A 27,892-nucleotide genomic window follows, 5' to 3' on the forward strand; every position below is an offset into this window, starting at 1 on the left:
TTAGTTTTCCCTGCCTATCTCTGTTCCCATATAGCTCTGCTATAGGCCAACAGCAGATCCCTTATTAACCAATGATATTCACAGCATACAGAGGGCAATCCCACATCACACTGATTTGGAAATGACATTGTCATAGGTTCCCTTATTAGATGTGTGCATGAGCCATTCTTGCTGAGTTGGTCAACTAGGCACTTTTGTAAAACACAAACAGAAGACAAAATACCTTAAAAGTAAAATACAGTTTCAGCCATTAACTATTGTCTGATTTATTTAGAGGAAACTTTCAGAAACTAAATCTCACAAACACCATATGAAATCTGTAATTCTCACGTGAATATTGTCACATTTAGAGACTTAGCATTATTCACGTTCCTACCTTCAGCTCATATGGGGAAATGATGGAAAAACTTGACTGAGCCAAATGAATAGCTCCATGTAATTATACAATGCTATTTATAGCCATACAGTAAGCGGCAGTGATGTGAGATTCCCCTCTGTTTGCTGTGAATACCATTGGTTGATAAGGAAAATGTCTTGGGCCCACACAGGGAATAGAGGAAGGCGCGGGGGGGGGGGGAACTAAACTGAATGCTGTGAGAAAGAAGGTGGAGTCAGGGAGAAGCCATGTAGTCCCGCAGAAACAGAAGCTGGAACTTTAGCCAGTAAACAACAGCCTCATAGCGATACACAAATTAATAGAAATGGGTTAAATTAAGATGTAAGAGTTAACAAATAAGAAGCTAGAGCTAATGGGCCAAGCAATGATTTAAATAATATGGTTTCTTTTCTTTTTTTTTTTTTTTTTTTTTTTTTTTGGTTTTTCAAGACAGGGTTTCTCTGTGGTTTTGGTGCCTGTCCTGGAACTAGCTCTGTAGACCAGGCTGGTCTCGAACTCACAGAGATCGCCTGCCTCTGCCTCCCGAGTGCTGGGATTAAAGGCGCGCACCACCATCGCCCGGCAATATAATATGGTTTCTATGTGGTTATTTTGGGTCTGAGCTGCCGAGCAGCCGGGTAATGAACAGGTGGCCTCCTCCAACATGGCAACAGTTGCAGTTCTAGTGGGTCAAACACTGCTGTTTTCAATTGCAGCTGCTACACGGGGTCTTTAGGACTTGATTAAGACTCAGTGCCAGGAGAAATCCATTCCTCTGGCACCCACTGCAGTTCTTCCTGTGCCTTCTGTACGGCAGACAACAGCTGGGCACATGCATCTTGCAAGTTGTCATTCACAATCACGTGATCAAAAAACTGGCCAAACTGACTCTCCATTTTTTGGGCTAAATCCTCCATCTCTTGTAGGTCTTCATCCTTCAGGAGAGATTGAGAAATATGAATAGAACAGGCAGTAAGACACCAGGTTGTTAGCTGTGGTGGCGCACGCCTTTAATCCCAGCACTTGGGAGGCAGAGCCAGGCAGATCTTTGAGCTCAAAACCTGCCCGGTCTATAGAGTGAGTTCCAGGACAGCCAGGGCTACACAAAAAAACCTTGTCTCGAAAATACATACATACATACATACATTCATATACACACACGTGTGTATATGTAGTAAAACTATATATACACATAAGTATAGTCAAGACTACTAAACTGTATACAAATTTCTAAAATGTATACACTATTTACTGTGTGTGTGTGTGTGTGTGTGTTGGTACACTCATTACAGCATTTTAAAAATAATTCAAAAATACAAATATGCTTATAAACAATTTGTTTGGCTTTGCAAATTGTGGCTTATGAGTCCTTTTGTTAAGCTAAGAAAAAGCATCACAGAATTTATTAAATCTTATTTTAATATATGTAATTAGTATCTAATAAAATTTGTTGGTGATTTAGGGTGTTTTTTGGTTTGGTTTTTTGTTTTCGTTTTTCAAGACAGGGTTTCTCTGGGCATCCCTAGCTGTCCTGGAACTTGCTCCATAGACCAGGCTGGCCTTGAACCCAGGGATTCACCTGCCTCTGCTCCCAAGTGCTGGTAGAGTTAAAGGCATGTGTCATTACCATCTGGATAGAAAGGATAACTTGTAAAGACGTTACTCATTAAAACCTTCAAAGGATTCTGTGGAAATAACTAATTTTTTTAAAAACCATTTTATTGACGTGCTCCTGAGGAGAGGGTCATACAAAGACAAAAACGGCGACACATCCTCAGTCCAGCCTGACCGTCCTTCCACCTAGCCATGACTGAAAGTAAATACCAGGATTTCTACTTTATTTACCTTGAATTTCACGTCCACAAAGTAGTCAGTAATTATCTTAGCATTTTTCCGAGACTGCTTCATGAAACTCATGTTAGGTGGCTTAATAAATATGACATAGGGCTTCAGTTCATGAGTCCGAGCCAACTGAATGTCCTGCACAGAAAAATCAAGTGCACAGTTAGAAGACAGATGTGGGCCAGCAAGAAAGCTCAGCTGGCAGAAGCACCTGCCGTGCAAACCTGCTGAACCCAGTCCAATCCTTGGAATCCACCACAGAAGATAGAACTGATTCGTGAAAATCGTCCCCTGGCTTCCACACAGCACATTCAAATTCTAGGTATACATTTTTAAAAATTAAATATAGAAAGTCCTAGCTTCCTGTAGTCAGTGTGATCATAGTCTCATACATCCCTGTCCTCAGTTATAAAATCAAAACAATTTAACAACAAATATGGCTCTAGAACCAAAATTAAATTAGAATCCTGGCCTCTCCTCTTCCTAGCTATGACTAGCTATTGAATTATTGAAATAAATGTTATACATGACAAAATGCTATTTAGTGAGAGTAGACTCCTTTGCATGACCTCATGTGACAAAATCAAAGAAAATTTCTGGAAAGGTCCATTTGCCCTCACTTCCCTTTCCTCTAGCTAGCAGCTCTCATGGGACACCACGTCCATCTTCATAACCCCCAACTCTACTCAAGAAAGAACAAATCGCTTTCCCCCTGTTGTCTTTAGCACACAAGTATATCGTTAAATAAATAAGGAAAATGAAAGGATCAAAAAGCTGGGCCTCCACAAATACTGATCAAACCTCAGCTCTCTTCACGTGTGGTTCAGGCGTGTAACACATTTATGCCAACACCGAGCATCGTCTTTTGCTTAAAGCAATATCCTCCTCCACAAGAGGTTCCCTGGACAAGTTTGTGACCACTGTCAAAGCAAGAAAGACTGGGACTGGTTTTTTAATGGCTGTCCACCCAGGTCCTGGTTCTGGGTGTGAGAAATAAGACTTCCTTTCCAACCAAAAGCAAAACGTTGCCAATTTACTTTCTGAGGAACAACCTGGCCCTGAGATGCGAGAGGTAGCCTTACTCTTAAAAGTCTATCTGAACAAAACGTCTCAGTTACTGTCTGGGGCATGCGCACATGCATCTGTGACTTTAGGGTGATGGAAAATGTTCTACACAGACCCACCTGAGGCTCCAAATCCATGACACAGATCTTTCCTTCCGCAAGGACAGCACGCACAGCATTCACGGTAGTTCCGTACAGGTGGCCTTTGTACTCACCATACTCCAGCATTCTGTGAGAGCAAGACAGAGGAAACGATTCTCCACAAGTAAAATATTAGCAGTAGTACTAGGATCTGTGTTTGTTGGGTTTTGCTTGTTTGTCTTGTTAATTTGACTAAGCTAGATTCACCTAGGAAGAGAATCTCAGTTGAGTGATGGCTTCCATCAGGTTACCTTTAGGCAAGTCTGGGAGGGTGTTTTCTAAATTAATAACTGACAGGAGGGCCCAGCCTGCTACAGGTGGCGTCACTCCGAGCAGGTGGTCCTGGGTTGTGTAAGAACAGAGGAGCAAGCCTGTAAGCAGCTCCGTGGCTTTTCCTTTAGCTTCTGCCTCCAAGCTCGTGTCTTGATTTCCTGTCCAGGCTTCCCTCAGTGACTGACTGGGGCATGGATGTATAAGCCAAATAAACTCTTGTCTCCCCAACCTAATTTTGGTCATGGTGTTTCTCTTAGCAATAGAAAGCTAAGTAGGACACAAACGTGAGCTCCCATGGGATGCATGGATCTTGTCAGCACAGAAAGAATGACTGGATATTCAGGAGAAAACAAAACAAACAACAACAACAAGAAAACCACAGTAGACAACCAAGGACTTATCTACTCCTTCAAATCCATTGAAGCTCGCAGCTCAAGTCTGCCCCCTTCCCAAACCTGATCCCGGGGCTCTGGTAATTAATGCATATTCCTTTCTCGCGTCTTCAGAAATGAGGGGTTACTGCCAACAGTTTTGGCTAATGCCTAGAAACGGACTACTTTCCAGTAACCAGAAGGAAGAATAGGCTTCTGAGCCTTACCTGTGTCCATACATGAGGCTTTCAAAAGTTTCCCTTGACACGTAGTGATACTCACGTCCGTCCATTTCGTAACTCTTTGGGGAACGGGTGGTATCTACCAGGGAAGAGGATAAAGCATTTCAGAATCTTCTAAATGTCTTGATTTGTTACCAAATGTATATTTGGATTGAGATTCACAACTCAAACAAACAAAAACAAACAAATGCATCACGGACAAGATGCTGGAACCAACATGATAAGAATTGGTGAGAAAAGGTGAGAGCTGCCATGTCAAATTCCACCAACTACAAACCTTTATTGATTGCTCATAAAGGATGGGAAAGAATGTATCGTAAATATCGGCCAGGGAACACCTGTTGCTATTTCAGAACAGGTAATGCTGACCCTTTATTTCAAAACAGGTAATGCTGACCCAAAGGTGAGGCCTAAAACGCATGTCTGTTCCCTTACAGGGTACCACCAGCATCTTCCGTTTAGATAGTGCACTGATCAGCTCATGGTATCTCACACCACTCTCCAGGCACATTACTGTTTTACCAAGAAGTAACTGCAACTTTAGAACACTAAGTAATTGCTTGTTCTCCTGTGCCTGCACTGCTCTGAGCACGAGACCCTCATGAGTTCCTGATGGCAGGGGAGTGGTTTCTGGTGGGTTTTACAGCTGAAAATCCCAAGAGCTGGGGCGTGGCTATCAATTAAGGATCCCTATACGAGCTTCCCTGGAGCACAATAAAGTTAGCATTCTTGTTTCAAGGGCGGCCCATGTCTGTGTGTGTGTGCGTGTGTGTGTGTGTGTGTGTGTGTGTGTGTGTGTGTGTTTCAATCTCCAGCCCCTTGCCTGGCTCACGAACCGTCCAGTAGTGCAGGCCCTACACTGATCAGGTTTGAGTCTCAGAAGCCAATACTGCAGAAGGAAAGAACTGACTCCCACAAGTTGCTCACTGACTTCCACTTAAAGAGAAAAGAAAAACCATCTCTTGAAAGGCTAGCCTAGCGTACATACCACATGCTAGTCAATCGGCACAGTTATTGAAACAAATACCAATAGAACTATTGAAGGGCCAGTCCTTACACTTTTCCAGCAAGGTGATACGGCACAGTTAAGTGACATCAGTACAATCATAGACAAGTTTTTACCAAAACATGAGCCACCAGGAAAGAAAACTAACGTACGTGGCACAGCACTTCGAAAACAGCTGGGATTAAGCCCGATGAGTTGTCTCCTCAGCTCATTGACTCCAACGCCAGAAGGTCCTGAACACAGATGGAGCAGAGAGAATCAGAGGTGGGTACACAGGGTTACGTGCTACACCATCCCCCAGTCGGTCTGCAGCAGGAGCTTGAGAGCCAACGCCGGTGTAGGAAAATCTGTCGAAACCCTTCTTCAGAACTGGAACAAACCAGAAAACTCTAGTGACCTGTGAAATGACTCAAACCACCCCAGCATCCAGATACGGGAGTGAAGTCACAGGGTCCGCTACTGTTGACGTTCTGAGACTTCAGCGGGACCTTCGTTAGCTAAAGTCACAATCAGAATGCAGCAGCACTGTCCCCCACAGATGCAGTGACATTTCTAACAGGTGGCTGAGCAAGCACCCTCATGTTGTCCTGGAGGACTGGCCATACGGGCCGAGATCCTGCATAGTTACTCAGGGCCCACACTTACAAGAATACACACTTGGAATAAGGTCCTGCTGTCCTACCCAAAACACAAAGGGCTTTATCATTTCATTTCACAGTCTGCACCACCAGAGAAGTAGCTGCGGTGGCTGCCAGGCCCATCCTGTCGTGCAAGAGCCTGACCTGCTCACAACTCAACAAGCCATGGCGGCAGTGACATCATTTTCTACTTCTCCAGGGAGCCAGTTTTGCAGAGGTCTTGGTCACAAAGTCAGATCACCCAAGCCGTTTCATGTCAAAGTTACCCCCAGGAGATTTAGACACTTCCTAAAGAAAAAAAAATGGCTAAACGTTTCTTAAAGAAATTGAATTTGAAGAGTATTTTTCTAATATATTGTAGTGACCACCTACCCATGCAAATTCCAAACAGGGAATAAGTAAAACTCGGGTAGAACCTCATTACATGAGAACCGGTTAATACTTGGGTTCTTATATATCATGGCATGATATGTTCATCATTTCATGTTCATGACACGTTCATACTATGTTCAAACGTAGGTCAAAGGAGAAGAGGAGGCAGAGAAGGCAAAGAACGCCGGCCTTGGAAAGCATTCTCATAAACAAACAGGCTTTCAAAACATATCTACAGAGGGGTCTACGAAGAGTCCCACTTTCCCTGTTACTGCCAACACAAACGTTAAATCTAGAAGGACAACCTCCCAGGCTGAGCAGCGCGCATTACGGGCCATACCCACGAGCACAATGAGGCGGTGCTTGTCTGCTGGCTGCCGCTGGTACCTCGCCACCTCCTCGTAAGGGGCACCCACTGCACCGTAGCAGCTGCAGGAGCAACCGGTGCTGGCGTGCAGCCGGCTGAAGTGCGACTTCCTGCGGCAGAGGCGCATGCTGCGGCGGAAACCGGCTAAAAATGGGAGGAAATGAACAAAATGTCAGAGGCGAGACAACACAGACACCCGCTGGAAGGAGCAGTTAGCGAGCCGGGTGCAGGGGCGCACGCTTTTAATTCGGGCACTCGAGAGGCAGAGGCAGGCGGGTCTCTGGGAGCCAGCCTGGTCTACAGAGTAGGTTCCAGGACAGCCACTTGGTGAGACCTTGTCTCAATCAATCAATCAATCAATCAATCAACCAATCAATTAATCAATCCAATCAACATACAAAAATTAAAAGAATTAAAGTCAAACCAACCAACCAAACAAATAAATAAAGCCAAACTAAACAAAACGGAAGAAGCAGATAGTAATGTTCCACAAGGTATCTGTGAGTTCCGGGACAGCCACATAGTGAGACCTTGTCTCAATTAATTAATTAAATATATATATTTAAAAAAAAGCCAAGCTAAACAAGACGGAAGAAGCGGATAGTGACGTTCCACAAGGTATCTATCTGTACGTGGCATCTAACAGCCACTGCTAGGTGCCAGGGGTGCACGGAGCTGTGCCAAGCCACCATCGTCCACAGATTCCAGCCTGTCCCAGCTCAGGCTCCTCACTCACGACCTTTGCAGGGTCGCTGACTCTGCTCAGCCTTACATAGTGACGTCAAGGTTGATAATTCTGGAAGCGAGGCACAAAGGCAGACTCCGCCAAGGATCCCAAAGGGCACCCAGGCTTGGGACCAACTTTCTAGAGTCTAGACTGGAGCTCTGTGCCTCTCTCCTGCCTTGTGAAAAGGGGGGACAGGTTTTAATCGGGGAGGCCTGCTCCTTTAGACAGTTCTGCCCAGGTGACAGATTCTAGAAATGTGTACATGAAAGATGGAATTCGCAGCCATGAAACTGATCTCTTGAGGTTATAGCATAGTCTGGGGGGAGAATGAGCAGATGTATGATTGACAAATAATTAAAAGATAGCCAGTGAATTTAGATAAATAACAATGAGTTATAGATCAGATTATTGGTGAGGAAAAGCAGACAGAGGGAAGTCTGATGTGAAATTCCCCCTCTGTATGCCATGAATATATTTTATTACCATTGGTTAATAAAGAAGCTGCTTTGGCCTATGGCAGGCAGAATATAAGTTGTCAGGAAAACTAAACTGAATGCAGGGAGAAAGAAGGCAGAGTCAGGCAGACACCATGTAGCTACTGAAGGAGAAAGATGCCAGAACCTTACTGGTAAGCCACAGTCTCTTGGCGATACACAAAACAAAAGAAATGGGTTAATTTCAGATATAAGAGCTAGCTGGGAATATGCCTGAGTCATTGGCCAGTGTTATAATTAATATAGTTTCTGGGCGACCAGGATATGAAAACACAATCTCTATTCACAGAAGACAGAACAAGAAGCAGTTTGCAGAGGTTCATCAGCATCAGCACGGGCAGCTTTCAAGAAGGTATCCAGATAGCAGGAACAGCGCTAACAAGCAACAAGCCCACACCTCTTATCACCTACCAATAAAGAACTTCTGTCCATTGCCAACAAACTCCTCTTTAGCTGGAACATAGAGAATGGAGAATTTGTGAGGGGACAGACAGGGATCCAGCAAGCAAGTGCATGACCTCATTCTCTGGTTTCCAGAAATGCTTTCTGTAGCTGTCAGGCCAGCTAACATCACCCTTGGGCAGAGCTCTGGGAGTGTCCTCTGCCCTCTCCATCCCTCTGCCCTTACACAAGCATAAACACATAAATAAAAATTAAAACAAATCTGAAAAAGAAGAAAGCAGTGTATCAATCCCATCTCCTAGCGACATTTTTCTATGCTATGTAAAAATATTCACAGGGAAATCTCACTAACATGGATTCATAAAGCTTAATGGCCTACATCTGTTTAAAATGGTTTCTATGACACTGACTAGTTACTACTCTTCTGGCCTTTAGAAGTCATCTCTTAAGTTATGCTGCCCCCTTGTGGCAGAGAAAGACCTTAGGTGTAGCCCTACCGCAGTCTAGGCAGGAGATAAACGTGGACACTTACTTTCTGCAAGTTCCTCTGGATATTGGAGCAAGCACAGAGAGAACGTGAAAAATCAATCTTTGCAAAGATAGAGTTAAATGATTAAATAAATGTGAATGACATCACAGGGAAGACATGTAACCCTAGCAACAGCTCTAACTTGGCAAGGCAGATGAACACCACAAAGTTGGGGCTCAGAAACTTATTGGATCTGATTCCACTGTTGGGGGACAGTAATTTGTTCTGCAAGTTGTGTGTCCAGACTTCCCGTGAAGCTGTTGTTCATCCATGAAGACTACAAATGAAGGCACAAATAAGGGGATGCAATGACTTGAAGTCTCTCTCCTCTCCCACAACCGTATTGCCACATTCTGTGAAGGGTGTTAGTTAGGCAGACGGGCAGACGCTACAACAGCCTGACATCATTGCTCTGCCCTGGCTGGCCTAACACACACACACTTTCCTCTCCAGCTGGTCCTGTGAAGACCGGGGTGGTGGGGCCAGGTGGGGGGCTGTCTGAACACAAAGCAAATTGTTTGGGTGTTTTTGCTTGTTGCTTTCTAGACATATTCAAGTGACTGGGTTTTTGGCTGCCGTTGTTACATTGTTTTTCTAGTTAAATAGACTGTATCACTGCCCCCCCCCCCAGAAATTCAAGAAGGTTACATTCTGTTTCACTCAGAGGCAGAGATGGAAACTGACGAGCTCTAACGAGTCACTAAGCTGGCCAATCAACAGGAGCATCACCTACGACTGCCAAGGGTTATCTACTTAGCAAGCATGCCATCTGGGTACTAACTGTTCCTTAATTGAGCTCTTAAGAGAGCAGGGAAGCTGGGAATCAAGTCAATAGCGTACCCAGACAGGTTGCCCATTTAAACACAGAAAACAACAACGCTATAGGAATCTATTCTGCTACTAATGAAGCCAATGGTATCTTGAACAGCAGACAATAGAAGCTGCCTTAATTATTACAAGTAATACATTAACAAAAAAGAAAGCTTATTCTTCATAAACACTGGACTTCCATCTTATCTGCTGTCTATGTGGAGTAGAGTGTGGAAAATAAAGGCTTCAGTAACTACAAGGCAATGTCTTTATTCTGTCCTCCACCAGAATGACTGCCTCCTTTGTGTGGGTATGTGAGCATAAGTGTGTGTGTGTGTGTGTGTGTGTGTGTGTGTGTGTTGTATCTCTAAATATGTTTACATTATATCGGAACATGTAATATATACCTAAAAGTTAAATACTAAGTATGCATGTTTTAACTTACCAGATTCAAAGGCTTCTTCATCTGTGGTTTTCAGTAGAGGTGAAAAACAAAAGTACCATTACATGATTGTCCTCACCAACTCTGCATCTTAGCAGTGCAAGCCTGGCCCACGCTTCTACCCACACACTACCTTTAAAATGCTTTTTATTAGATCAAATCGAGTCAGTGTTAGCTTTATGGCACACATAGGTCTTAAATAAGATAGATAGCATTCAATCGTTGGGCTATGATCACCAAGAGGGATGTAGCATTAAATAAAGAAATAAAATAATTGGAGAGAAGAAAATAAATTTAAAAAGCAGAACAGCATAGGAACCTCCCCCTGACCACTGGATGTGGCACAGGGGACTGCTCCAGGGGTCATCAGGGTAGGAGATGTGTATGCTAGGTCTCACAGCTAGAGGACATAGGAAGGAGGAATAAATTAATAATGTCTGGCTGGAGTGACCGACTGAGAGAAATGAGATAAACCAACTGTCGGCAATTAAAACAACTTTTGCTGTTCTCATAAACTTATTTATTTAGTGCTGTATGTGAGAGAGAGGGGAGAGACGAGGAGAAAGAGGGAGAGAGAGAGCACTGGCAAAATGTGTGTGCATCTGTTTGGGGGAAAGGAAGAAAATGACCCTCAAGCTAAAGAAAAAAAAGGTTATGGATCCTGTTTTTTTGTTTTTGTTTTGTTCACGTTATTCTCTGGTATTCACTGGTCTCAGAAATATATCAATGAAGCTTTCAAAAGCATTTCTTTCCTTTCTAAACACTAGAATAGCCCATAGCGTCAAGATAAAGTCACCCATTAGAGCAGGGCAAAAATCCTTATAACCCATGCACTTAGGAGGCTGAGTCATGAGGATCGCTGAGTGTGAGAAGCGAGCTACACTAGGTGGTGGGTATCAGGCCAGCCTGAGATACAGAGCGAGAACCTGTCTCCAAAGAAAAACCAAACAAGCCCACCCATCAGACCAATGCCTCTGTGACTGTTTCCTCACAAAACCTAGCGGCTCATCAGCCAGTCCTGCTACCACCGTTAAATTTGAGGGAAATCTTTCCAGAATTTACAAAAAACCAATTAGTATAGAAATGGAACTCATTACTTTCTACCCTGACTAGAATCATTCAATGTAATAACAAAAATATATTTTGCATTTTCAATATTTGGTATCGCCCTGTTTTCGTCTATTCCACAAGGAGCATGGGCATTTCCGGCTGTGCCCACACCTCACTGGCTATCTCCTCTGCATCTTGAGATAATTTCCAAGATGGAACCCTGGAGATTTGCAGAACCCCCAGCTTTGCTTCTCCTCCCAAGTTCAGAGTCACAACAGAGACCCATGGGTAGGCTCATTGCGCACAGGTCTTCCAGAGGAAGGGACCGGTAGCCCCTTGACACCTCTGCTTCTGGTCGTCTAGAGCTGAGGGGTTTCGCGTTTCTCCTTGTGGTGACTCAATGGGGGAAATGTTACCTGCTTCCACACAGGTCTCGTCAATCCTCATGTTCTCCTCTACAAAAGAGCACAGACAGGAGACCTAGAACTTAAGGTGTTCCCGCGTTAAAAACAAAATCCTATTGAGGCTATGTCAGCCAAACTCGGAGCACCTTTGAGTCTTACCCTGTGAACTACTGCTTACTTGGAGAGAGGGGACAAATTCTACTGTATCAGAGGGGAAAATGCATGTGGTGAGCAATAGGACGTGAAACGCTACAATTCAGGCAGCACTGGCTAGTGTTCACAGTGCCAGATAAAGTGCGCCTCCTGCTGGAAAAGGCATCAGCAGCATTGCCCAGCTGTGGATCCTGAATAGCACAGTGGCTGCCCAGGCAAGAGCCCCACTGCTGCAACACCAGCAGGATTGCTTGGGACTAGCCAATTACTTCCTGATTGGATTTGAAGCCGGTTCCACGGAAAGAAACTCAAAACTGATACTGACAACCTGGACCAAAACCTATGGCTTGGATGTCATAGGCCCTAGGGCACAATTTGCTATTGATATGTGGCCTAACTACCTTCTAAATAGTTATTTTTGTACCCTGAGGCGAGTGCTACCAGCTATCTTGGCCAGAGAAACTTTGTGTGATGGGAAACACTTAATACAATGTCTCGTCGCTGGTCAAAAGGCAAAAGCTACCTCCCTCATTGCAGCTGAGAAGGAGAGAGAGAGAGGAGAGAGAGGCAGAGACACACAGAGATCAATGAGAGATAGGAGAGAGAGAAACAGAGACACAGGGAGAAATAAGAGAGGACAGAGAGGAGATAGACAGAGAATTAACATGCAGATGACTGAACAAGAACAAATAGAAAGGCAATCCCCAAAGGTCCCATTTATCTCCAACATGGGGCCTCCAGATGGAAGCTCAAATCTCTAGACTGTTTCCAATTTCAGACAACATCCTCTTCTTCTGAACCTCAGTTTTCCACACAGAGGTGAGAATAATAATTTTCTTATGATGTCAGGACCTTTTGGTCAAACAGTTGAAACAAAACCTTGCACTTAACTCCCACTGAGCTCTGAGCCCGTGCTCTGTTAGCCGCTAGAGCTAGAACATGATGAACAAGTCCCACGTCTCCGGTCCTTGATGGCTCAGATCAGGAAAATCACCTTTCTTGTGCCCTCCCACTACCAGATCTGCAGGGAAAGCTTCCCATAGTCGAGTGACTGGGAATGGTAAGGGTGTTTTCCTGAATCCCGTTTCTTACCTTCCTCCATAGAGAATGCTAGCGACGGGGAGAAAAGGGAATAGCGTTCAGTTTTTTTTTTCCTCTTCAGGTTAACTTACAACAAGAAGAGCAAAACGCCAACATTGAGATTAGTATTCTGGCATTCGTGGGGACTCCTATGATTGCCCTTCAGAAGTTCAAGAATGGCTGCACGTGGGGATCTGCTTGCTTCTGGCAAATGTCCTCCATGTCCTCGCAACATGCTCTGTAGGAGGCATGTTCTTCTCAAATCTGGGTTAGTGGAGTGTATTGTAGGAACTCGGGTCTAGGATGGAAGAAAGGGAAGGAAGGAGGGAGGGAAGGAGAGAGGGAGGGAGGGAAGGAGGAAGGGAGGGAAAGAGGAAGGGAGGAAAGAGGTGGGAAGGAAGGAGGGAGGGAGGGAAGGAGGGAATGAGAGAGAGAGGGAGGGAGAGGGAAGAAGGGAGGGAAGGAGAGGGAGGGAGGGATGGAAGGAGGAAGGGAGGGAAGGAGGAAGGGAGGGATGGAAGGAGAGGGAGGCAGGGACAAAGGGAGGGAAGAAATGAGGGAGGAAAGGAGGGAAGGAAGGAGGAACAATGGCACAAGCCAGGGATGACAATAAATGCACTATAGTAAACAACTTTTTACTAATCATGTATAATCTAACACAGGACTAGAATTTTCAAAATCTTGATTAATTAAATAGCCTGTTTCTTTTCACTAGTAACCTGGCCGTGACACATGTTTCTACATGGTAAGATTTAAACAGAGGAGAGAGAGAGAGAACATTTATTGCAGCATCAATCATGACAGCCCAAAGAAATGGTCCAGTAGCTTGGTAGCAGGATGCTGGGCCATCCAAAGCATTCCCTGAGAGACGTGATCTTGTGAGTCAATGGCTCTGGCGGCGGTTTCCAGACTCGGGGCTGGGAGCCAACACTAACAGCGCCAGGCCAACAGCTTTCTACATGGACTCCTAAATAGCATAATATAAAGCACACTTAGGGCCCACGGGCAGACTTCACGACAACCTCGGGTCACGCTAGTTATCAGAGAGTAACTGGAAAGCAATAGCAACTTCATGAACCTTTGCAGAATGAGACAGGAAGGTGAACTAAAGGATTAAATCAAATCAAATTAAATTAAATATCGGTTATTTTTCCAAAATAAAACATCACTAGGAAGAGTAGGCTGTGAAATACTTCTGGAGAGAAATTAAGAAAAGAAAAAGTGGTGTGAGAGCCTATGGCTGTAAGCACGCAGACACGTGACTGCAAAGGAAAGGTAAGTCACAGCGCTGGGAAGGCCCTGCAGGAATGCTATCTCTGTGAGGTGAGTGGGTGCATGCTTGTAATCCAACACCGGGAGGAGGAGACAGGAGGACCAGGAGTTAGAGTCATCCTCCAGCCACATAGCCAGTTCTAGGCCAGCTTGGGCTGCATGAGACACTGTCAAAAAAAAAAAAAAAAACCCAATTTGTGATCATTATGACATTTTCTTCAATACAAAATTAAAGGAAAAACATAATCTTTGGCTTGAAAAATTGGAAAGTAGTAAGTGGGAAGTCACGTGATTTGCAGCAAATCTCTTACTGATGTTGCTGTTCTTCATGTTTGTCTGTGTCCCATCCCCCCCCCCCAACCCTTATACGGCTGCCAGAGGGCCAATCTGACGGGACCACTCAATAGGCTTTAATCATGTCGTCCTTCCTGGGCCGCTGTCTCCCACTGTCAACGGCTTTATGAAGAAGGCCTTAGGTCGTTTGTAAGCCCAGGACTGGGGCTGGAGACGTTACCTAGTGGGAGAGCCTTATTTAGTGTACATCAACTCCTAGGTCCAATCTACAGTACAAAAAAAGACAAGAAGGGGGCTGGAGAGATGGCTCAGAGGTTAAGAGCATTGCTTGCTCTTCCAAAGGTCCTGAGTTCAATTCCCAGCAACCATGTGGTGGCTCACAACCATCTGTAATGGGGTCTGGTGCCCTCTTCTGGCCTGCAGGCATACACACAGACAGAATATTGTATACGTAATAAATAAATAAATATTAAAAAAAAAAGACAAGAAGCAGGAGCTGGAGAGATGGTAAGGGCACTCACTGGCTACCCTTTCAGAGGACCTAGGCTTGGTTCCCAGCGCCCACATGCTCTAACAACTATCCGGCACTCTAGTCCCAAGGATTCTGCCACCGTCTTCTGGCTTCCTGGGGCAGTACATGCGTGTGGTAAACAGACACATTCGTGCAGGCAGAACACCCCTCTCCCCGACACACAAACTAACAATAAGAAAATAAACCTTAACATTAAAAAAGAAAAGACACAAAGGGAGATTTACACTAAACAGCCACAGACATGTGTCCAGGTGTGACACCACAGAGATTGTTTTGCCTTCGGCAGTGTCTGACTTGTGCTGGTTGGTTTTTTTGTTAACTTGACTTAAACCTACACCTATTTGGGAGGAGGAAAATGCTTCCTTCGGCCTGGAGAGTCTGTTGGGGGGTAGGTCTTGATTAATGGTTGATGTGGGAGGTACCATCCCTCGGCTTGTGGCCCTGGATTGTATAAGAAAACATCCTAAACAAGCCATAAAGAGCCAACCAGTGTTCAGGATTCCTTCTCCGCTTCAGTACCTGCCTCCAGGTTCCTATCCTGCAATAATGAACTGTGATAAGGAGCTATACGAAAAACAACCCTTTCCTCCCCGTGTTGCTTTTGGTCATGGCGTTTATCACAGAAAAAAAAAAGAAGAAGAAGAAGAAGAAGCTAAGACTCCTTTTCATAAACTGAAAACTAAAGGAATGGCAGCGTATGGTAGGATTTCTGAGGGCTAGGTGCGGAGGGCATTATCTTGGGACAGAGAGACTCTTTAAGCCCCTCCCTCAGGCAGAAGGCGAGCCTGAGATCAGGGGTCCCCTCCCCGGATGTGCGTGCGTGCCGAGTCGGAGGTCTCTGCGCGCACTCGCCTACGCACATTCACATCGGGAGGACTTGAGGCAGGTGTGAGGCTGGTACGGCTGCGACCACCAGAATTCCCGCTGCTTCCTAGGCAGAAAGAAAGCAAAGACTGGTTGACTCCATAGGGCGGGTTCTCTCGGGGCGGTGACGCTGAGTCTGCCTTCAGAAGACACAGAAAGACATCTTCTGGCTCCGGCACACCACGGGTGGTTCTATTCCACTGAATCGGGGGCAGCAGGCTCACCACGGGTGGCTCTAATCCACTGAGCCTGGGTCAGCGGCTGTACCGGATTCCCACCATCATTTCCAGAACAACCTTCCTTTCCTTTAAGAGTTCCCCACTTAGAATACCAATCCCCATTCTTCCTGGCTGCTCCCATACGCTCAGCAGAAGTTGTAATTCTGGGCGGTTTTAAGCAGGCAAATGTCCTTTCTAATACCTCTTGGGGCTTTGATCTTTTATCTAATAGAGGCTCATTCTACCTCCGCCCCCACCTCCAACTGCCACGCCCTGGGGCCTCTCAGAGCAACAGCTGCCAACTCTGCAAGATTTCAGTTTCTCACACCTCTTATTCCTGCCAACACCCACTTCATCACAGTCTCAATAATCTGCCGATGCTATAATCCATTAATCTCACTTCATGACCCAATCAGCTCCTAAAGGCCCTGACTTTTAGTATTACTGCTCTGGGAATTGCATTCCATCACACGAATGGGGTATTGGGTTGATATTCAGACCACAGGCATGATTTTTAGGTTTAATCTAGTCTCACAAGTGCTTCACTCTCCCTTCCAGCTGATATAATGCTCCTGGTCCCCCTTAGCGTGTAAGAAGCTGGAAGTCTATCCATAAACTGACAGTTTGGTTTATAAACTTTGGTGTCTATGTTCTTCCATCTTGCCTGCGTCTTTACCAGACATTCAGAAACTCGACGTCCCAAGCACAGCCCGATGGCCTAATTCTGATGCCAAGAGCGACCTCCCTTACCTCTTCAGGAGTTGGTTAGAAGGAATTAGGCCTGCACAGACGGCAAGGTCTGAGATTTTCCGGGCCTGCCACCAGAGGGCATCATTCTGGTCCACAATCTGTAGAATGTCTCCTTTCAGGAAAGGCAACCCAGCATCCGCGCAAGGGATGTCAGGATCCTCCTGGGGCCAGTAATCGATCATGGCGCGCACGTGAACCTGGCAGCAGGTGCGTAATGGTACTATCAGCAGAATGCGCGCCCAGAAACCATCGCGACTTAAAACCATCGCCCCCTACGCCTCTGCCTGTTGCTCTCATCTTTCTTTTCTATCCTCACCTTAAACTAAACGCTGGAGGGGGAGGGGTGCTGTTGGCGTCCCAGTCACGGGCGTGGAGAAAACAGACTGGACCGAGGCTGGAAGCTTCCTCCCTGGTAGCGAGCACTAGAAGGGGCTACGCAGGCCGCTGAGGAGGGCCTGTCATCAAGCTGTTCTTATCTGTGGACCTGTATATAGAAATACCAACCAGCCTGGCAAAGTGAGCTCTTTGGTGCAACGGTGGCAAGCCAGCTGGGTGTGATGCTCATTCCAGAGAGAGAATCCACTTTAAGTGCTGCAAACACAGCCCAAAGTCTGTGGCTGGGGAGGTCATAGGCCCTCGTGGGAAGCCACTGATAATGTCTTGCTAAATGGGCATGATGAGTCCGTCAAGTCACTTTCCCAATGACCATGTGATACCCATAGATCAGCTCTGGTCAGAGACGTTGCTTTTTGCAGCGGCCAGCGGTTACTGCAAAGACTCTTAAGTGGTCAGAGGACCGAGACTAGATGATTAGCGAGTGAATAGCCAAGAGAAGCTCTTACCGTCTTCTGGCTGCTCACAGGCGGGGCAGACACAGGCACCACCTTGAACATGATCGTACCGCAAGACATTGCCTAGAAGACAAAGAGGATGAATGACCAAGTGTGGACCCCGCCGTGCAGAAGACAGAGCAGCATCTGACTGTGTCCAGGTCTCGTGACAGCAGTCACCACAGCGACCATCACAGGGGTCTGCAGCTAACTGTCCCACCCAGAAATGGAAACTGGGAAGCGATTTATCTCCATCTGCCTCTTGGCAGGGGGCACCAGGGTCACCGGCTGCAGAAACACACGCTGAGGTGGCCTTTCCCCGGGACCCTCACTCAGCGGGGTCTCCCTTCCACACACCTTGGGGAAAAGACAGCGTCTTTGCCATCTCTCCTACTCAGTGAGCTTTTCCCGGGCACTCATTCCTAAGCCAGCTGCCCCGGCCTGATGGGAAGTTTAAGGGGCTGCCCCGAGTCTTCTCAGAGAGCCCACAGCTTCCAGACTAGAAGTAGAGAAGAAACCCTCCCACTTGATGTGAGCTACCAACCCTGTGACGTGCCTCAGATTAGCGAGACCTCATTCTTACTCCTGGCAGCTTCCCCAGCATCGTCCCAGCCACTCCACAGCTGGTGCCAGCCAGGAGGCCGAGGTAGAGAGCTGCCGATTGAAATCTAAGGTGGATACACTTCGAATTCCCTTTGAGGAACCTTCCAGGGTGCATGGAATCCTGAGGTAGTAGCCTACAAAATATTCATCTTATCACTCCGACCTCAGTCTCTCAGTCACCACTGTGAAAACCCGGAGTGGATCTGAAGGGTACCTGGAGGGGGGGGGGTGTGGGGAAGAGCTGTAGCTGGGGGATGGGAGCTGCCATTCCTCTGTGGGGGAAAATGTGTTGAATTATTTGCACGGGGAAGATCTTGACAAGTGAGAGTGGGAACTGGAGATGATGCTTGGGCGTGCAGACACAGGACTCACCTTGGCACTTCGATTTCTGAAACTCCCAGTACCGGGCACCAAGGAACAGGAGTAGATACACACAAGCATTATCCCTGCCCACGTGATGCCATTTGGTGACTCCTCTCTCCCCTCACCCCCACCCAAAGCTGCTCAGAGACAGATGACAGCCAGGCTGAAGCTGTATGATCGTATTAGGGAGGGAGGGACGTCTCCGGGAGCAGACGGTCCCCGAAACCTCACTCAGCCCGGGCTCAGTTTCCCACCAAGCACAGGTAATGGGGGACTTGTGTGTGTGTGTGTGTGTGTGTGTGTGTGTGTGTGTGTCGGGAGACGGCTGATCCTATGGGGAAGAAGCGTGTGAAGGGAAGCGTCCCAGCCTTTGCCAGGACTTCTGGGAGTTACACATGAAGTTTGGTGAATCGCATGGCAACAGACAAGGTCCAGGGCTGAAGACGGGAAGCTGCCCAGAGGGACTTAAGCCACTACATTATAGCACACACACCACGGAGCTTGGCACGTCACTAAGTCAGTCACCAACCAAGAGCGGCAGTTACCAGGATGTGGATCACCTGCTCCGGGTCCAGGCCCTCTACGGAGACACCATTAACTTCTACCAGTTTGTCCCCAGCGTACAGCAGCCCTAGGGAACAGAAACACAGACAGAGGAGGGGGTCCAAAGGGATAAGACCGAGGCCACTATTACAAGTTCATGACCCCAAGCACGTTTGAAAATTTTAAATTAAAAAAACTGTTTGCTCTGACTTATACCGCCGTACTGTCTGTGATCGCTCATTTTCCATCTCTTGGCCCACTTATACCGCCGTAACTGTCTGTGATCGCTCATTTTCCATCTCTTGGCCCACTTATACCGCCATACTGTCTGTGATCGCTCATTTTCCATCTCTTGGTCCACTTATACCGCCATAACTGTCTGTTATGTTATCCACCTCTTGGTCCACACCAAGAGTGATTTGGTACTTTTTCTTTCTACTCTGATGTTGTAAAATGGAACCAAAACACCAGTCAGAAGAGCACTGAAGATACCAGGGAAGCGAGTAAATGACATTTGAAATGAAAAAGAATGGACTATTCTTCAAAAGATCCAGTGTGGAAGAAGTTGGGGGTGAGATGAAGTCTTTTTTTTTTTTTTTTGGATTTTTCAAGACAGGGTTTCTCCATGGCTTTTGGTTCCTGTCCTGGAACTAGCTCTTGTAGACCAGGCTGGCCTTGAACTCACAGAGATCTGCCTGCCTCTGCCTCTCAAGTGCTGGGATTAAAGGTATGCTCCCCCACCGAAGCGAAGTCTTTAACTAGGTGTGGTGATACTTATCTACAACGCCAGCAGTGGGGAGCCTTAAACCTGGAGCAAGTGAGTTCAAGGTCACAGTTCAGAGGTGGAGCTTTGCTTGGTTTCCTTGGGAATGTTAACAAGACTGTACCTCACGGAGCCTAGCGTGTAGGGGCTCTTTGAACAAGGGGCTGGAGCCCTTCAAACATTTGTCCTTGGTTTCTTTACTACACAGCCAAGCAAAGCAACATCTGAAGGCCCTCTGACCTAAGTGCAGAAAAAGACTTCTCGCTTTTGGAAGAAAAAAAATCACAGAGTCCAGTGTCCCCTTTGTCTGGCGTACACCGTGCCACCCCAGCTTACCGCTCCTCTCCACCAGCCCGCCATGAATGACCCTGGCCACCAGGATATCCCCCGTTGGCTCATGGCGCTTGATGGTAGCTCCCTGCAAAGAGAACACAGAGGTCCTGGGCTTTACTAACACAACTAACACAACACAGCTTCTCTCGTCAGCACAGGGATTTTCTTAAGAGCTGGAAGGGGTCCCCATTGCTCTGTCGCCATCGGCCACATCATGCCATCTAAAAGGAAAGCCCACCAGAACTTGGTCTTGGTAGGCATCCATACACAGACATAGAATATTTAGAACCGTCTAAAAGTTAAGTGCCCATGATTGTAAGGAAAGAAGTGCCCTTAGAGAATCAATTAATGTCTTACCCACTTCCTATTAGTAGAAGAGAAAGATGTAGGCCAGTGTATTAGAACTGAGTAAAATGTGCAAAAGACAAAATAAATAATATAGATGTCTTGCTTTCACAAAAAGTTTATATATAAGTATTATCTATAACATATATATATATATAGATAGATATAGATATAGATATATCCACATTATATCTTGCCTTCTCATACGCTAAACAGAAATATTTTGGTCTTGAAAACATGGCCAGCAGTGCGTTTGAACCACAGGGAAAATGACGCTGGCTATCAAGCCATGATTTCCACTCTGTGTGCGACTGAGACAAAACTGTCATTCAAGTTAACTATCAGATATGACGTAGATCGCCGTGAACCCCAGCACAACCTTAAACAAAACATAAAACGTTCTCCTTACCAGGGGCTGCTGGTTTTTCACCAAACAAACAATCCTCATGGCTTCTTCGCTGTCAGGGATATTGTCGGGCAGCGGGGGGAGAAGGGGCTCAAAGTCTTTCTGAGCTACTGTATCGTGGGCACTGAGCAAAGCCTGGGAAGAGAAAGGGGAAGCTGAGCAAATGTCACGTGCAGCACACGTGTGTCTCAAAGATGGTGACCCGATGCTGTATTAGACACACAACTATGAACACACCTATGTGTCATGCACAATCCCAAGCAAATTCCGTCATAGTCAGGTGTACTCATTCTCCCTGTTTATAGATAGCGGGTCAGGGGATACAGAGGCTAAAAAGCATACAGTGACCTCTTTCAGGGGCTGGAGAGATGGCTCAGAGGTTAACAGATTAATAAAAAGCTTGTGCTCTTTCAGTGGGCCTGGATTCTGTTCCCAGCACCCACATCAGGAATCTTAAAATTGCCTGTAGCTCCAGTTTCAAAGGATCTGATGCCCCCTTCTGGTCTCTGCAGGCAACTGCACACATGTGGTGCACATAAACTCACAAAGGCACGTACATGTATATGTGGATAAATGTATGTTCCAAATAATTTCATACCTCAAAATCTTCCCAATGTGGAGAGAAAGTATAGGGGTTATTTCTTTATAACCAGAAGCTACCCCGGATGACTGCCCAGAATTCTAGAGGGATAGCATCCTTTTGGGAGAACAAGACACCCTGGAAAGTTCTGGGTGCATCCTCCTACATACGGTAGCAGTGGCTGGATGATTAGTCAATCACAGGTGAGTCCCACATCTTCAAGTATAACCTGTTGGCCCCTCATGTACAGAAACAAAATATATATATTCGTAGATAATGATTTTGATCCTTTTTTATTTACTCTCCCACCTTTGTCACATGCCAGATAAGCAAACTGTCCATTTTAGCAAATGCTTACCTTGCAGTGTGGAGCCTGGAGGACTTGTCTCAGCTCTTGGATCTCAGGAGAACTGGAGGCTTTGCGTAGTAGCTCCAAGACCTGATTCATGATGGAAAAAAATACAGCATAAAGTATTTGTGGGGGTTTCAAGACAGAAGTTCTTCGCACAACAGCCCTGACTATCCTGAAACTAGCTCTTGTAGACCAGGCTGGTCTTGAACTCACAGTATGCAAGCGTGTGAGTTTGTGTGTGTGCATGCGCATTTATGTGTGTAATTTTGGAAGACAATTTCCCCTTTTACTAAGCTCAGTTAAGAACATTTACTAAAATGCATGCTCCTTGATCAAGTCCTCCCAACAGAAACCTCCATTCCTTTAAACAACACTCCAGGCTGGAGGACAGCAGCAGCGAAGGCTCTACGGGTTTCCGGGTAGAGCCACCTTACCTCACAGGATAAGGTCTGTGCATGAGTTGTCACGGGAAGCAGTTTCCGTTCTTTGAACTTCTGAAGGCAGTCATAAACCTGCGGAAGGGAAAGAGCGTGACCGTGACCCTGATCCTGAGACGTGACCAGGGACATTTGAGAGTAAAGGTCTCAAAGGAAGAGACAGCCAAGGTGGCGATGCTCACACCTGAACACGTGACACTGAGTGACTCCAGCAGCTGAGTGGAGGTCCCAGGGCTTCAGGGGCCTTACTCCTGGCTGCCTCCAGGAGACTGATATCCCCAGAGCCCTTTCTTTAATAAAAAGTATGCAAGTGTTTCCCTTGTTAAGGTGAGGGAGGCAAGAGAAAATGCCTGGTGCTAACACCAACAGGGAGCTTCTCCAGGAGGGTCTATGGGGTTGAGACCCCTTAGGATCTCTGTGTGGTGATGTGGGAGTCCCCTCTGAGTGCTGTAAGTACCATTAATGAATAAAGAAACTGCCTTGGCCTGTTGATAGGGCAGAACTTAGGTAGATGGGAAGGAATGAACTGAATGTTGGGAGAAAGAAGGGCGGAGTCAGAGAGATGCCATGGATCTGCAGCCGGAGATAGATGTGCTGGAACTTGGCTACTAAGCCACGACCTCATGGTGCAGCACAGATTAATGGAGATGGGTTAAATTAAGATGTAAGTGTTAGCCAATAAGAAGTTAGAGCTAATGGGCCAAGCAGTGATTTAATTAATACAGTTTCTGTGTGGTTATTTTGGTTGTAGGCTGTCAGGATGAACAAGTAGGCCCTCCTCCTTGCAACAGTGCTGAGCACAAACTTTGTGACTCACAATCCACCAAGGATCCCAGATAATGAGCCAGACATTCAGAATGTGCTCGTCCCTGCTCAGTGTGGATCTTTGAAGCTGTTCAGGTCTCCTTCCTCCGGCAATTCTCTGGCGAGAATTCATTTGTGCAAATTGCAGCTTCACCTCCCCTGATCCTTGGGGATTCTTTTTCCCTACTGGATGAGGAGTCAGGCTGGGTAAGCAAAACTTGCTGGGATTCGCAGTGATTCCCGTCATCTTATTCTGGGATCAGATTTCTCTTACAGATGGAGAAAAGAGGTCCAAGAGGCTGCTTAGTCTCTCCTGTATCTGTGATGAGCGGGCTTCCTGCTATACTGTAGGTCTGGTACTCAAATGTATGTGGGAGTTGGATTGGGAGCACTCAGCACAAAGAATCCATGCTCATCAAAGACAGTGAGCCTGAGGGGGCATTCATAATGAAACACAAACTTCAGGCCCTGGAGGGGGTGTGTGCGCACATGCTTGTGTGTGTATGTGTTTGTGTGCACATGCTTGTGTGTGTGTGTGTTTATGTATGTGTATGTGTGTGTTGGGGGGATATTAGGGATTAAGTGCTTCCTAGGCATGGTCTATATAGTGAGCTCCAGGTCAGCTAAGGCTTCAGCTTGCGAGACCCAGAATCCAGTGATTTAAAACAAGTGATGTTCATCTTTGGTCATTCAGAAGCTGTGACCGCTTCAATTTTAAAGGCTATCACCTTAGCACGTATCCTAAGGCTGACCATATTCATGCCTATTTGGAAGAAACACCCATATCCCCAAAATAACTTGAGTTCTATGTATTCCTAACTGCCTGAAACTTGCTACGTAGGTAAGGCTGCCTCACAGAGACCTCGGCTTCTGCCTCCCACGTGCTGGGGCTAAAAGCATTCAACACCACACCCAGCCAGAAGTGGCCTTTTATAAAAGCATTTTTACTTGTCCAGAGTTGGCCTTAAGGACCAAGGATTGTGGAGAGATGATATGGAGTTGCTGGTGGCCATTGTGGTCACTGGTTTCTCATCGTAGGGACCTCTGAAAAAACAAGTTGGGGACAATAAAGAAAGGACATTGCTATTTATTCTTTAGCGTGCTCCCTTTGACCCCTTTGAGAGCAAGAGGAGCAACATCAAATCATGCCTGTTGTGTGTTCATTGTAGACAATTACGATGAGGTGATACCCAAGTAACTCAACTCTATCTGGGGCATAACTGATTCTGAGAACCTGCCTTTGAGTATCTCCAAAACAATGTTCAGAAAGAGAAAACTCTTGAAAGTCATCCACAAGACATTCAGAAGAAGGGCCTTGAGTTCTTGAAACTTAAAATTACATGTACTCCCATGTCAGAGCACCTGTTTGACATGAAGGAGACACGAAGTCCATCCACTACATCAATGTTGACAACAAAGAATGGGTGGCCACCTTCATTGAGTGTGTGTGGAAAGCAGACGTCCTCTTGAGAAGTATGGCGGCACCAGCTCAAGGAGGAGATGGGAAGAGCCTGGTCTCTGGGGACCAAGACGGTCTAAAGCTACCAGAAGGACATGGAAGAGAGTAAATCAAGTTTTGAGAATCTCTACAAGATCACGAAGGAGATCTTTGACAAGAAGGCGGAGAAGGTGAAAGTCTCCGATAGGCACGCGTCTTCACTCTGCTACATTATGAAGAGCACCTGTGCTGGCCAGCAAACAGAGCAGTTCATGAAGGCCCAGGCACTGTGAGACAACCCTATCAGGGGCTACATCACGGTCAAAAAGGACTCGGAAATCAACCCGGACCACCCGGTTGTGGAGATCCTGCAGCAGCTGACTGGGACTGTCAAAAACAAGGCTCTCAAGGACCCGGTGGCACTGCTGTTAAGAGCTACATTTTGCGACTTGGCTTCTCACTTGCGGATCCTCAGAACAACTCCAACCATGACCACAGTTGGCTCCCAGATGCTGTCTCCTATGTGAGGATGCTAAGAATTGGAGCACGATTAATAAAACTTAGAGAGGGAAGTTGGGGTTCAACCTGAAGGTCAGAAAAGGAAAGCAGCCAAGCACTGGCTCTTACCTCTACCTCAATCTGAAATGGCGATCCTGCCTCCAGGAATCTCAGAATGAGACTGTGTCTGAGAGCTGTCTCTTCCCTTTAGTTCAGGGATTAAAGGCGTGCACCGGCCTGTTTCTATGGCAACTAGTGTGGCTACTGGGATTAAAGGTGTGTGTTATGGGGAGTCTCTCATGGAAGCAGATTAGAGTACCCCCCTGGGAAGAATGCCTGTTTTGCCTTGTTTTTCCTATGGCTCCTCCAGTAGCCATGACTGGCCTTCATCCATCCGGCTCTCTGCCCATTTCTTCTTTCCTGCCCTTGTTTCTTAAGACAAGGAAATCCTCCCCTCCCCTGACAGCAAGGTCTAGCGTTGTGTATTGAGGTTTTATGGAGATTTTTGTTGCTGCTGCTGCTGTTTGTTTTTAGTATTGTTTTTGCTCTGAAATTAAAAGTATTCAAAACAAAGAAGATGCAGTTTTACTTTAAAAAAAATCAAATAAATAAACTAACACTTTTGGCACGCTTTTCCAGCAACCTGACCCGACCAAGGCATCGGCTTTTGCCAGCCAGAGCGAGCAAAGGCTCCACACTCACCTTTAGCAGAGCCTGCAGCCAAGGGGAGTGGAGGAGGTCATACAGGAGATACACGCCATTCACATCCCGGCTGTAGAAAAGACTCAGCTCCTGTAGGAGGAGCCTCAGGATCCCAGAGAGGCCTAGGGGAGGAGGACAGAGGCCAGCAGGTGGGTAGAGGCGGCAAGGAAGACGGTGTCACCACCGAAGCTGCTCACAACGCTGGGAACAACACTGGACTGAAGGCCTGAGGGTGGCTCCAAGCCCTATCCCATCATTTAGGCTGTAAATTTCAGAAGACCGTGTGACTGTGTTAAAAAATTCCTTTTGGCAAACTGCAAATAAGCTAGCTTTGCATAGGGCTGAGACTAACATCAGATAAAATGGTGGCAACGTATAGACACGCAATCCCGTGGGAATAATGCGATCACGTTCCCCTCTAACCCTTGACCAGACAGGAATTTATCCCTAAACCATCCAGTTGTCTTCTAGACCTTCTCTCTGTAATCAAACACAGTTGTTGATTTGCGCCCTTTCTGAAAATACTTATTGAAAATGTTACTGAAAACCTCTCCCATGAGACTTTAAAGTTACATTGAGTTATTTATTTGTTATTTGTTTGTTTGTGTGGGGCAGGGGTCACGAATGCCATAACCTTTGTGTGGAAGCCGGAGTATAACTTGTAGGAACCAGGTCTCTCGTTAGACCATGCGGGTCCCAAGGACTGAATTCATGCCCTCAGTCTTAGCAGCAAGTACATCTACCTACTGAGCCATCTGGCTGGCCCGCCCACTACAACATTTTCACATTATTTATTTGTTTATCGTGTGTGTGTGTGTGTGTGTGCGTGCATCTGTGGAGGTCAGGGTGTGTGTTGTGGTGTGTGTGTGTGTGTGCATGTGTGCGTGCATCTGTGGTGGTCAGGGTGTGTGTGTGTGCATTCGTGTGTGTGTGTGTGTCTGTGGAGGTCAGGGTGTGTGTGTGTGCATGTATCTGTGGAGGTCAGGGTGTGTGTGTGTGTGTGTGTGTGTGTGTGTGCATCTGTGGAAGTCAGGGTGTGTATATGTGCGTGTGTGTGCATCTGTGGAAGTCAGAGTGTGTATGTGTGCATCTGTGGAAGTCAGGGTGTGTGTGTGTGTGTATCTGTGAAAGTCAGGGTGTGTGTGTGTGTGTGCATCTGTGGAAGTCAGGATGTGTGTGTGTGTGTGTGTGCATCTGTGGAAGTCAGGGTGTGTGTGTGTGTGTGCATCTGTGGTGGTGAGGGTGTGTGTGTGTGCATGTGTGTGCATCTATGGAAGTCAGAGTGTGTGTGTGCATCTGTGGTGGTCAGGGTGTGTGTGTGTGTGTGCATCTGTGGAAGTCAGGGTGTGTGTGTGTGTGTGTGCATCTGTGGAAGTCAGGGTGTGTGTGTGTGTATCTGTGGAAGTCAGGGTGTGTATATGTGCGTGTGTGTGCATCTGTGGAAGTCAGGGTGTGTATATGTGCGCGTGTGTGCATCTGTGGAAGTCAGGGTGTGTATATGTGCGCGTGTGTGCATCTGTGGAAGTCAGGGTGTGTATATGTGCGTGTGTATGCATCTGTGGAGGTCAGGGTGTGTGTGTGTGTGTGTGCATCTGTGGAGGTCAGGGTGTGTGTGTGTGTGTGTGCATCTGTGGAGGTCAGGGGACAATTTGAGGGAGTAGATTCTTTCCAACTCAGGCCGCCAGCTCTGATGACAAGCAGCTTGACTCACAGAGCAATCTCGCCAGCCCCTTCTAGGCTTCCTAACATAAATTTCAACATTCTACCGAGTAAAGGAACTACATACATAGTATGTATGAATCCTCAGTTATTTTCATCATAAAAACAAAAATCTTTGAAGTGTTACTCTGCGTGTGAACAACTGACCCAGTTCTGAGTTCATATAAAACAGGGTGGCCTGGCGGGGTTCTGACTCTCCCATGGCAATTGTCTGTCTTCTGACAGTTGCTTCCGTGGTTATCAACAGTAGTGCTGGCGGGCAAAGGTGCAGAATAAGCCCCCGGGGGGGGTCACAGCAAGCATCCCTGTGTACTTGATTGCATACTCGGATATTACTATAAGTCTTCTCTCATCTAGAAAAGGAATTCTGATAACACATACCATTCTCAGGGCTGGGTACCGTGGCAAGTGTCCCCTCCTTGTCGGCCAGTTCCGCTCCTCGGTCTGACTGTCTCATCCTCCC

At 46.5% G+C, this 27,892-nt stretch overlaps 1 protein-coding gene across 1 annotated transcript; it reads right to left on the reverse strand.

Moving 5' to 3' along the window:
• Positions 1-1,011: 1,011 nt before the first annotated feature.
• On the reverse strand, positions 1,012-27,892 carry LOC121459079 (MAGUK p55 subfamily member 4). The gene is made up of 21 exons (XM_041668589.1): positions 27,811-27,892; positions 25,711-25,832; positions 22,266-22,343; positions 21,838-21,918; positions 20,903-21,034; positions 20,152-20,233; positions 19,055-19,140; positions 17,556-17,627; positions 16,714-16,910; positions 15,748-15,812; positions 12,796-12,813; positions 11,563-11,601; positions 10,100-10,120; positions 8,848-8,862; positions 8,325-8,366; positions 6,666-6,836; positions 5,468-5,548; positions 4,295-4,388; positions 3,403-3,511; positions 2,222-2,356; positions 1,012-1,311 (listed from the first exon to the last, which is right to left on the reverse strand). Exons 1-21 carry the CDS (start codon positions 27,884-27,886, stop codon positions 1,120-1,122), a joined length of 1,908 nt encoding a protein of 635 aa, XP_041524523.1. The 5' UTR covers positions 27,887-27,892; the 3' UTR covers positions 1,012-1,119.

This window comes from Microtus oregoni, unplaced genomic scaffold (genome assembly GCF_018167655.1).
Source record: "Microtus oregoni isolate MIOR12 unplaced genomic scaffold, Mior012 000018F_ref0000195, whole genome shotgun sequence".
NCBI classification, from domain to species: Eukaryota; Metazoa; Chordata; class Mammalia; order Rodentia; family Cricetidae; genus Microtus; species Microtus oregoni.